Source organism: Gadus chalcogrammus, chromosome 23, assembly GCF_026213295.1.
Source record: "Gadus chalcogrammus isolate NIFS_2021 chromosome 23, NIFS_Gcha_1.0, whole genome shotgun sequence".
In the NCBI taxonomy this organism is placed as follows: Eukaryota; Metazoa; Chordata; class Actinopteri; order Gadiformes; family Gadidae; genus Gadus; species Gadus chalcogrammus.
The window spans coordinates 20,756,809-20,768,724 of record NC_079434.1 but is presented as its reverse complement, the minus strand read 5'-3'; the positions used below and the strand labels follow the sequence as shown (position 1 = coordinate 20,768,724).

The 11,916-nt window shown below is 51.6% G+C and overlaps 2 protein-coding genes across 2 annotated transcripts in view; one reads left to right on the top strand and one right to left on the bottom strand.

Moving 5' to 3' along the window:
* Positions 1-5,219, top strand: part of slc7a14b (solute carrier family 7 member 14b) — an 8,609-nt gene extending 3,390 nt beyond the window's left edge. Inside the window, exons 4-8 of the mRNA XM_056583972.1 lie at positions 1-199; positions 816-962; positions 1,289-1,497; positions 1,922-2,739; positions 4,822-5,219. The exon at positions 1-199 is cut by the window's left edge and continues 19 nt beyond it. Of these exons, the coding sequence (XP_056439947.1) occupies positions 1-199; positions 816-962; positions 1,289-1,497; positions 1,922-2,739; positions 4,822-5,219 (1,771 nt within the window). The remainder of the gene's footprint in view (positions 200-815; positions 963-1,288; positions 1,498-1,921; positions 2,740-4,821) is intronic.
* A 575-nt stretch (positions 5,220-5,794) lies between these two features.
* Positions 5,795-11,672, bottom strand: LOC130377346 (claudin-11-like). The gene is made up of 3 exons (XM_056584430.1): positions 11,314-11,672; positions 8,344-8,508; positions 5,795-7,507 (listed from the first exon to the last, which is right to left on the bottom strand). Exons 1-3 carry the CDS (start codon positions 11,537-11,539, stop codon positions 7,248-7,250), a joined length of 651 nt encoding a protein of 216 aa, XP_056440405.1. The 5' UTR covers positions 11,540-11,672; the 3' UTR covers positions 5,795-7,247.
* Between the last annotated feature and the right edge of the window lie 244 nt (positions 11,673-11,916).

Here is an 11,916-nt window from a genome sequence, read left to right as displayed (position 1 = left end):
CCCGGACCTGCTGGCCTTCTTCATCTCCCTGCTGGTGACCGTCGTCATCGCTCTGGGGGTCCGCAACTCGGTGGGCTTCAACAACGTCCTGAACGTGGTCAACCTGGTGGTCTGGGTGTTCACCGTCATCGCCGGCCTCTTCTTCATCTCCGCCTCCAACTGGGAGGGGGGCCGGTTCCTGCCGTACGGTTGGTCGGGGGTGAGAGGAGATGCGCCGTGATTGGTTGGTTGGTCCGTTTGGCTTCATTTGATTGGAGGGAACTCGGGGCGAATGATTTGATTGGTGGAGCCACGGGATCACACGGTGTGTGGTGACGGAGATGCTTCTTTGGTGGGTTTGTGTTTTGTGTTTGTTTTTTGTATGTTGGTAAAATGTGGTCGAAGGAAACTTCCATGGCAGTTTGGTTTGTTGCTTATTCAAACAGTTTTATGTTTACAGTTTGACTCAAGATGCTTTGCAAGCCAACTTTTTATGACACCCCTACACTTTTAGTTTAGGTGTTGACAGTAACCATGGTAACCTCCTAGCCAGGGGATTAAGGTAACCCTGGTTACCTCCTAACCAGGTGATGAAGGTAACCATGGTAACTCCTCACTAGGTGATGAAGGTAACCATGGTAACCTCACCAGGTGATGAAGGGAACCATGGTAACCTCCTTACCAGGTGATGAAGGTAACCTCCTAACCAGATGATGATGGTAACCATGGTAACCTCCTCGACAAGTGATGATGGTCACCTCACCAGGTGAAGAAGGTTACCATGGTTACCTCCCTCACCAGGTGATGAAAGGTAACCACGGTAACCTCCTCCCCAGGTAATGAAGGGTGCGGCCACCTGCTTCTACGCCTTCATCGGCTTCGACATCATCGCCACCACGGGCGAGGAGGCCAAGAACCCCAACACCTCCATCCCCTACGCCATCACCGCCTCGCTGGTCACCTGCCTCACCGCATACGTGTCCGTAGGTGGAGCGCACGTGCACACACATGCACACGCAAACACAATGCAAGCAAAGGAACACTCACGCACACATCCAATCCAATCGTTCTCAAAAAAAAAGTAAACAGATCCTACTCTACCATAAATATAAAAAATAACTCTTTATTCTTTTACGTACTACCATAATACTAATGTATCATATTATCTATTAATAATAAGAAATACTTTTGTTGTTTTATGAGTTTTATGTTTTTCAACTGAAGACCATGAGTCAATCCCGACTTCGAGACATAAAAGGGTTTCCCTCTCCTCCCTTTTCCTCCCCCCTCTCCCCCGTCTCCCCCCCAGGTGAGCGTGATCCTCACCCTCATGGTTCCCTACGAGCGCATCGACGGCTCGGCGCCGCTCATGGAGATGTTCGCGGCGCACGGCTTCCAGTGGGGGAAGTACACGGTGGCGGTGGGCTCCATCGCCGGCCTCAGCGTCTCCCTGCTGGGCTCGCTGTTCCCCATGCCCCGCGTCATCTACGCCATGGCCCGTGACGGCCTGCTCTTCAGGTACCGGGGGGTGGTGATCATGATGAAGATGATGAGGAAGATGGTTGGGGTGGTGGTGGTGGTGGTGGTGGTGGATGATGATGTATTAGTATTTAGTGAAGCAAAACGAAGCTGTACATTATCTTTATCATCACATGCAACAACATCTCATGTTTATGTTTGTCATCGCTATATTGTTCCCCTGTTCAGTGTTCAGTGTTTGGTGTTCAGAAAGTGCTCATGAAAACGTTGTCGCTCAGTCCTTGACCAATGCTGTCGACATCTCCTTGAGAGCAACGACACGTGGAAACGGAGAAGACCTCGAAATCCTGCACAATATTCCCTCTTTTGATTATTCAGTGTGTGTGTGTGTGTGTTTGTGCATGTGTGTGCTTGTGCGTGTGCCATGTGTGCGTGTGTGTGTGTGTGTGTGCGCCCGCTACAGGGGCCTGGCCTACGTCCCCGCCCTCACCCACACCCCCGTGCTGGCGTGCGCGGTGTCGGGCTCGCTGGCCGGCGTGCTGGCGCTCCTGGTCAGTCTGCGCGACCTCATCGAGATGATGTCCATCGGCACCCTGCTGGCGTACACGCTGGTCAGCGTGTGCGTGCTGCTGCTGCGCTACCAGCCCGACGACACCGTGGACACGCACCACTTCGCCTCCGACGACGCCCCCGACGCCCGTCTCCATGACGACGACGACGACGACGAAAACCCTCCGCCCGTCTCCAAGGACGAGCAGATGCTGATCGACGGCGAGGAGGCGGAGGGCGGCGGCGAGGGCGGGGCCTCGTACCACGCGGGCGGCGCCGGGGGTGGGGCCGGCGACGACTCCGCCTTCCACACGGGCCCCACCTCCCTGCTGAAGCGGCTCCTGGGGGGCCACTACTACGTCCTGCGGGCGCGGCTCGGCCTCCCCGACGGGGGCGCGCGGCCCACGCCGGCCACGGGCCGCACCGTCACCCGCTGCACCGTCCTCCTCTTCTTCCTCTCCTTCCTGCTCTGGGCCACCGTCATCTTCGGCGTGGAGCGGGCGTCGGGCGCCGGCTCCGCCTCCGTCTGCGGCCTGGTCGCCACGGCGATCGGGGGGGTGATGGCGGAGCTGCTGCTGGTGATCCTGCGGCAGCCGGAGAGCCCGCGGCGCCTGCCGTACATGGCGCCCTGCGTGCCCTTCGTCCCCGTGGCCGCCATCTTGGTCAACAGCTACCTGATGCTGAAGCTGTCGGCCATCACCTGGGTCCGCTTCACCGTGTGGTGCCTCATAGGTAGGGCGGCCGACGGACTCGCGCTCGCAACACGCCTCAGGTCGCTACCGTATGGTTATGGATCCACGTCGACACAACGCAGGGGGTTTACGGTCAATTGGTCCGCTAACGTAGCCTAGGGCTGTGATTGGTCCGCTAACGTAGCCTAGGGCTGTGATTGGTCCGCTAACGTAGCCTAGGGCTGTGATTGGTCCGTTAACGTAGACTAGGGCTGTGATTGGTCCGTTAACGTAGTCACAACACTAACATAATCGAGTTTTCGATTATTCTTTTTATTATTATTAATTTTTTCAAATGTTTCATAGAAAGTGCAGAACAGCTGGATACATTTCTGTAAATTATTTTAGATTTGAACATTTTCTTTTAGACCATTTTGTGTATTTTTTTTTTTTTTTTTAGTTCTCAGTTAAGAAGTGTTTTTGGGAGAGACATGCTGAATAAATACATGTTATTTATTCTAATGTTTTCAAACTCAAAAATAATCGTTTGAATAATTGTGATTATGGTTTTTTCCATAATCAAGCATCCCTAACGTAGAACCCACGATAACCCGGCACGGAACCAAAACCGGTTAACGACTGCGTCGAAGGGACTTCATGGTCATTGGGTTGCGTCAGCGTCCGACCATATGTTCAGATGTTGCTGCTGTCGGCCCGTAATCTAACCTCCTAAAATAGTCTTCCAGTTCATTTATGAACTTCAAAGATGATAATGAAGATAGATGAAGATAATCATATTCTCATTAAGTTCACGAAAGATCGCTGAAATAGGGACTTTTTTCTGTGTTCCTTATGTCCGGCTCAGATCAGTGAGATCCCCCCTCTTTGGAGGTCTGTTGTGGTCTGAGTGTTACCCAGGGAATAGTGTGGGCCTTCGGAGGTGCCAGACCCCCTCTCCCCCTCTCCTCTCCCTCTCCCCCTCTCCCTCCCCCTCTCCCTCCCCCTCTCCCTCCCCCTCTCCTTCTCCTCCCTTTCATCTGCTGTCGGTTGGCAGCTGAACGGGAAAGAACAAAGTGGTGGAATTCAGGAGGATTGATAGTTCTGTCCAGATAAACTTCCACTCTTCTCTTAGCCTGTTCTCTTTTCTCCCTCCCTCCCTTCCTTCTCCTCGTCTCCCTCTCTCTCCACCTCTCCTCATCTCCCATCATCTCCTCTGGCCTCCTCTCCCATCTCCCCCCTTCCCTCCTACGTTCCCTTGTTTCCTCCCCTCTCCTCCTCTCCCGTCTCCCCCCTTGCCTCCTAGGTTCTCTTGTTTCCTCCCCTCTCCTCCTCTCCTCCTCTCCCCCCTTCCCTCCTACGTTCCCTTGTTTCCTCCCCTCTCCTCCTCTCCCGTCTCCCCCCTTCCCTCCTACGTTCCCTTGTTTCCTCCCCTCTCCTCCTCTCCCGTCTCCCCCCTTCCCTCCTACGTTCCCTTGTTTCCTCCCCTCTCCTCCTCTCCCGTCTCCCCCCTTCCCTCCTACGTTCCCTTGTTTCCTCCCCTCTCCTCCTCTCCCGTCTCTCCCCTTCCCTCCTACGTTCCCTTGTTTCCTCCCCTCTCCTCCTCTCCCCTTCCCTCCTACGTTCCCTTGTTTCCTCCGCTCTCCGGGGATGCGCTCCAGAGAGAGCTCTGACTCAGCAGCCGTTGAGAAGGCGTTCCATCATCTCATACACTTTGCTGCTCCTCTCCGTGAAGGAGTTATTTTAACTTACCAGCTGTGTTTGAACTCCTCCTCCCTTCCCTCCCCCCCCCCTCCCCCTGACTCCTTCCTCCCCCACTCTCCCTCCCCCTCCCCCTCCCTCCCTCCTTCCCTCCCTCTCGCTCGCTCCCTCTCCCCCCTTCCCAACCTCCCCCCTCCCTCCCTCTCGCTCCTTCCTCCCTCCCCCCTCCCCCACTCCCCCTCCCTCCCCCTGACTCCTTCCTCCCCCACTCTCCCTCCCCCCTCCCTCTCCCCCCTTCCCTCCCTCCCCCCTCCCTCCCTCTCGCTCCCTCCTCCCTCCCCGCTCCCCCACTCTCCCTCCCTCCCCCTGACTCCTCCCTCCCCCACTCTCCCTCCCCCTCCCTCTCGCTCCCTCCCTCTCCTCCCTCCCCCCCTCTCCCCCCCAGGGCTGCTGATCTACGGCTGCTACGGCGTGTGGAACAGCACGCTGGAGCTCAACGCGCGCGAGGAGCAGGCCGGCGCCAGCACCTACCAGCGCTACGACGACCACCTGGACGACACCTTCGCCACGGGGGACGACCCCGCGGCCGAGGGCCCCTACCAGGGCTGGGCGGCCCCCGAGGAGCGGGGCCACCAGTACCAGCAGCAGGGGGGCCCCCGCTACGACCCCGACTCAGAGGACCGGGACGAGAGCGGCGGCGGCGGCGGCGGCCAGCATCACGACAACGGTGACCACGGCGACCAGTACGGGTACCAGTCCGGGCCCACGGACCAGCGCGCCCGGGGCGGGGGGGGTCGAGGGCGGGAAAACCACGCGTTCGACGCGGAGGATGAGGACAGCTAGGCGGCGTCGCGTTCGGACCGGCCATGGAGACGGTCCGGTCCTGGTTTCCATGGAGACGGTCCGGTCCTGGTTTCCATGGTGATGTCGGTTGTGAGTCCACTGAACCCTTTTTAGTTTTTTCGTTCCGCGTCGTCCCACAGAGGGTCGAGGGGCACCCTGTTGTGCTTTGTGTGCGCGCTTGGTTGTGGGGTGATGTGTGTGTTGGGTACCGCGGCCTCCCGGGTCTGAGCACAGCCAGAGCCGCGGGGAAAGGACCAAACTTTTTGGTGAGGAACTCATAAATATAAGAGTTGTTTTCTGTTGTTTGAGGTTTTACGGGTGTTCTGTTGACAGTGGGTCTGTGAATGTTAATGCCCTTAAGACAAACATGGTCATGCAAACTTTGATCGTAACGTATTTCTCAGTTTGTGGGGTTTGTTTGACCTGCTCCGACTACACTCAGAAAAGTGTCCCACCTTTCAATTTTCCGAAGTTTCCGATGTCTACGACTCACTTTAGCGTGCGCTACTGCTGCCCGTGTTACACTTGAATCACTGGTGAAGCAGGAGAATGAGTGAAGCGAATAAATGGTTTTGTTTCTTTATTCATATACAATGACAAGTTCATTTAAAACATACAAATCGATGAATAAACAAAAAAAGTATCTATAAAGCACAATGGTAACTTATTTGCGTTGCACAACATAAACATTGCTTGTTTATTACCAAATATATTTAACATAAGATCAAAGTAACAAAATAGGGCAATGGTGCTGTCACAACAAAAGCTAATAGATTTTTTTGGCATCAATCCAAAGATGCAAATAAATGCACATTTTTTTGTGTTGAAGTTCGTGTCATGACCCGGTAAATTTGCATTGCTAGACTTGAAATATTTGACCGTGGCGTGAATTTCACTTGACTGAATCCTTTGCACGAGTAGCGCAAATTGAATATTTGCTTTGTTTTTGGTATGAACACACCGTTATAGCTTCCTTTCGGGGTTAGGTTTGTAATTTGGTTCTGGGGTTAGGTGATAAAAGAAGAAAAAGTGAGATAACAAACTATGGAGAATGAGTAATCCCCAAAACAATAATTGAAACACTACAAGAAAAAAATTAAGAAAATTTAGAAAAAGATGGGGATACTGAGAAAAGCAATTAAAGAAGCAATTAAAAAGTAGGACTTTGGACCAGGGTACCACCGCAGGAGTGGGAGTGATGGTTCCCCAAACATGACTCCTGGGGGCCCTCAGATCGGGCCCGGTCCTGGGACGAGGCCCGCTGTCCCAGGGCCCGGTTCCCTGTCAAAGACCTCCGACTGGATAAGGGAGTGAGCAGGCGAGCTGTCTGTGACTCCGATATCCAGTCCACTGTCCACGTCTTGGTTGATCCTCTCACCCCTGAAATGACCCTATAGAGGTATTAACACGTACCGCCTTGAAATCATCAGAGAAAGCCACACAACAGATCACCGTTATAGCGTTGAAACTGTGGAATAGTCTCCTAACCTGCCTGTAGCACTTTGTATACCGTGAAGCACGTTTACAAAAGCTTTGAAGAGCATAACGATATAACTCATACCATACGGCATGTTGGTAAATCAAAAAAAATTACGACATTTATGAAATAATGAGGCGATCCAAAGACACACATTTTATAAGCAATGATAAAAGAAAAAGAAGAACCAGATGGTAAGTAAGACCGTAAGATGAACCCATACATTTATTCACACATGGGCGAGGCATGGCAACATGTTTTTATCACTACATACTAGGGGCCCGACGGGGCCCGATGGGGACGAGGCATCGTAACCCATAGCAACGGGAGGAGACCCCTGTGGTACCTAACACCTTGCCCTGCATGCCCGGTCTTACGGCACAATACACGGGAATCGTGGGACGGTTTCCTCATAAAATCAACCAATAAAGAAAAGAGATGGAAATGTGAAATCGCGGTGGAAGAACGGCGTCTTACGCTGCGTTTAAAAATCGATCACTCGCTGAGCACAAAGAGTTCTCCTGACTCCATTGCCCAGCATGCCTTTGCGCTCACACGTGCACGCTCTTGGCGTGGTTGGCGGGCGGGTCGAGGGGCGCGGCCCGGCCCGACTGTCTGGAGTAGTAGAAGCTGTTCTCCCGGATCGGCAGGGCAGCGCCGCTGCCATGGCAACAGAGGATGATGGAGCCGCCGCAGAGGCAGAGGCCGGCGCCGACCCAGCCGGTGTACAGCGAGAAGCCGAACGCCATCAGAGCTTTCTCCATGTTGGTGGCGACCGGGAACCAGATGGTGGCGACGGCCCCGCAGACAGCTGGGCGGGGATTGGAAATTGTTGGATTTAAATACATTTACGCTCTCTACCCCCCTAGAGGTGCTATTTCGCAAACTTTTTCAATAATGTATTCTTGTATATAAGCTTACGACGCGCGGCCATGCCTCGGTTTCGCGATAACAGACAAACTCAAATCTGAACCGTAGTTTCACTTTCCTTTTCGTTTTATATTTGTTTCGAGAACTCGAGAATTTGTGGAACTCCAATTTTGTATCTGAATTAGTGATTTGAAATCGTGTTTTTTAAATGGTTCAACTGGAAATGATATGTTTGAATTTCACAGAGTTGAATTCAAAAACAAATAATTTCCGTTTTCAAAGTATCATTTTTAAATGTAAGGATTTCAGTGGTGTTTACATTTTCGTATTCAAAATTCAATGGCTTTTAAAATTGAAAACATTCTGGCAGTGATTTGCTTCCATATCATTTGTACTGTTTCGAAAATCTGCCCCATATGACATCACTAGTGGGCGTGTCCACATAGATCTGTGCTGGATAGATGAGCAACGTTTACGTCAGTCCACTGGGTAGGCTGGTAGACCGATCTATCCAGCACAGATCTAGGTGGACACGCCCACTAGTGATGACATATGGGGCAGATTTTCGAAACGATGAAAATATGTCTCCTTTAATAAAAAAGATGTCCCACTGAGTCAAAGCTGAGTCTTCAGGAGACATAGTGAACCAAACTTGAAACTCTTACCTTCCTGCTGTGACTTAAACACACCATCCACTACCTTAACCCACTAAGAGCCCCCCCGCCCCCCCCCCCAAGTCACCCATGATGAGGATCCCCCCCCCCCCCCCCCGCTCACCCATGATGAGGATGAGGATCCCGCCCACCAGGGCACGGCGCCGCTTGACGGCGGTCGTGTCGTTGGGCAGCCGCACGCAGGGAAGTGACATCACGACCAGCAGCAAGGCGGGCAGCCCCAGCAGACAGGCCACGATCATCAGGGCCCGGGACGTCTGGAGGTACGCTGGGGGCAGGGGCGGCAATAGGATTTAGAGGCTGAGGGGGCCTAGCCCCTAGTAGTGTCTGAAGTGCATGCACGCGCATAGCGCACCCGACATTTTTACGTCTTTAAAGTGGATCTTTAATTCATCATTTATCACAGTAGAGAGTACAGCAGAGCATATACCAGGGCCTGTCTTCTGGCTCACTCTCTTTTCCTTACTTGCCTTAAGACCTCCTGCTTCCCTCTCCTGAGTCTCCACGATGTCCTCCTTTTTAAAAATATAAATAAGCTAAGTGTGGGGGGACGTGCGGCGTCTGGCCTGTAGGGGGAGTATGGGCATGGGGGGAGCGCACTGGATCTGGGGGGGGGGGGGGGAATGGGTCTGATTGCAATAAGCTCATAAACTCCTAGTTTAGCTATAAGCTAAGCTAGGAGTTGGTATGATTTAAGTCTACATATTGGGGGGAGTTCAAGGAAAATAGGTTAGAAAATGTATCCATTAATGCGCTCTCTGAAACAATTTTAATCCAAATTAAAAACAACTTCTAATTGTATTAGTATTTATTTTAACTCATATGGATTGATGGGGTGCATTCAGTAAACACTTAGTAGTAGCAATGTGTCACTGCCTGTGCAATTGGCAGTGCACAGTCAAAGGCCTTATGGCTACCTGGTCAGCACCCAGTCAACCATTTAAAATTGGTTTTAAAATGTTTTTTTTTGCCTGTGTATATATATATATAATATGTATGTATATAGGGAGGGATCCCTCACTCTGAAGGAGGGACCCCCCTCTCTGAAGGAGGGACCCCCCTCTCTGAAGGAGGGATCCCCCGCTCTGAAGGAGGGATCCCCCACTCTGAAGGAGGGCTCCCCCACTCTGAAGGAGGGATCCCCCACTCTGAAGGAGGGACCCCCCTCTCTGAAGGAGGGAGCCCCAACTCTGAAGGAGGGATCCCCCACTCTGAAGGAGGGATCCCCCTCTCTGAAGGAGGGATCCCCCACTCTGAAGGAGGGATCCCCCACTCTGAAGGAGGGACCCCCACTCTGAAGGAGGGATCCCCCACTCTGAAGGAGGGATCCCCCTCTCTGAAGGAGGGATCCCTCACTCTGAAGGAGGGATCCCCCTCTCTGAAGGAGGGACCCCCCACTCTGAAGGAGGGACCCCCCTCTCTGAAGGAGGGATCCCTCACTCTGAAGGAGGGATCCCCCTCTCTGAAGGAGGGACCCCCCACTCTGAAGGAGGGATCCCCCTCTCTGAAGGAGGGATCCCCCTCTCTGAAGGAGGGATCCCTCACTCTGTCTTCCTTCTCAATATTTCTTCCTTGTTAAAAGAGACATATTATACCACCAGGTGTGAGTGTGATTAGCCTTACAAGCCGTTTTGAAAATCTGCCCCATATGACATCACTAGTGGGCGTGTCCACCTAGATCTGTGCTGGATAGATGAGCAACGATAGATGAGCTCAGTCCACTGGGTAGGCTGGTAGACTGATCTATCCATCACAGATCTAGGTGGACACGCCCACTAGTGATGTCATCTGGGGCAGATTTTCGAAACGGCCTCGATAAATAGATAGATAGACACTTATATTGATCCCTTGGGAATGTGGCCTGTAAGGCAATTCACACTCACACCTGGTGGTATAATATGTCTCCTTTAAATATAGTTTTTTTTCTTGCCCTTTAGGAGCTAGGGTCAGGGGGGTGTCATAGATATATGGCCTGTTAAGCCCTTTGAGTCTACCAGTGAATAGGGCTGTGGATTGAATGGCTGCTATTTGTAGCTAAAGGCGGTTACACTTTAGCCTTCAGTCATGTCATTCATAAGCCTTTATTTAGGGGGGAATCTTTAACAAAACATTAATAAGTGATTCATGAGTGTTATGTTAAATGGTTTCTGTTTCCCGTACCAGGTGTGAAGTTGGTTGAAAGCCCAATGTTAAAATAGACCCTCTAGTGACATCACAAGTGGGCGTGTCCCCCCAGATATATAACGACAGATCAGCCCACCGTTTGGATTGGTGCATAATTAATATAATGCTTAGCAAAGGCTTATGACTGAACGTTATAAAGTGTTGCCCTCAGGTCCCCAGGCATGACACACGTTTAATAAATGACACGTTTCATGATAAATGACTTTAAGTTTAGAAATAAAAACCATGGAAAAGGAAAAAACTGTTTGTTCTCTGGGTGTGAAATCCCGTAAAAGCCCGCCTGGTAAAGATCCAATGCATAGAGAGAATGGGGGAGAGGGGGAGGCGGGAGGAGGGAGATTCGGCGAGAGAAGGGGTGGGGTAAATGTGGTTGGAATTTGAAAGCTAGATTCCGTAGTATGCCTCGGTTCCAATAATCTTTTGTATTCCACACCCATCTCTTTCTCTCTGTCTCTGTCCCCTCCCCCCTCTCTCTCGTTCTCTCTCTCTCTCTCGTTCTCTCTCTCTCTCTCTCTCTCTCTCTCTCTCTCTCTCTCTCTCTCTCTCTCTCTCTCTCTCTCTCTCACCTTCTCTTTTTTCCTATTATTTTTTCTCTTTCTCTGACACACGCACACACACACACACACACACACACACACACACACACACACACACACACACACACACACACACACACACACACACACACACACACACAATTTGAATAAATTGGTTATTCATTTCAAAAAGTGAATCATGGTTATTACTATCTTCATTTCCCAAATACCAAACTGAAAAAAAACTGAAACAATTTCAAGTGACCCAACAACAACACACGTTATACTTTGCTATTCTGACCTATGACCTATATTAATCCTACGTCTCTCTCTCTCTCTCTTCGTGGTCCTACCTGGTAAGGAGAGGATCTGGTTGAGCGACACGCAGTGGTACAGCGCAGGCGCGATCACGCACTCGGCCCAGAGGCCCTTTGTGGCCAGCTCGTCCAGGCGCACGCACGTCGCCAGGCTGTAGTCGCACGTGGTCACCCAGTCGTTGGTGGAGGTGGCGACGATGAGGCTGACCCAGCCCGCGCAGCTCGCCACCGAGCCGGTCAGGTGCCTGCACATGTGCGCCATGGTACGTCCGCTGGGAGATGATTTTTTACGCAAACAAAAAACCCGTTACAAGTTCTTTCTAAACTAAACTTCGTTAAAGATAAAAAAAACTATTGGAATTCCTCTTTTAAAATGTTGTCCCTTTCAAAATAGGCCTTTGACCTAAAATTAAAAGTCTGCGTTCCTCTGTGTTGCGCTCTGCTGCTGTGCCTCCCCACAGATGCGAATACTTCTATCATAAATTTCACAGGGTGTGGTGGAATACAGAACACTTGCCCCAGACCCTGAACCAATCAGAACTGCTCTGACATCCTAACGCAAACCAGACCTGAGGTGCTTCATATCCTAGGTATCCTCGGAAAAACAAAGTGGTTCCTTTAACATTTTGACTAGAAGCA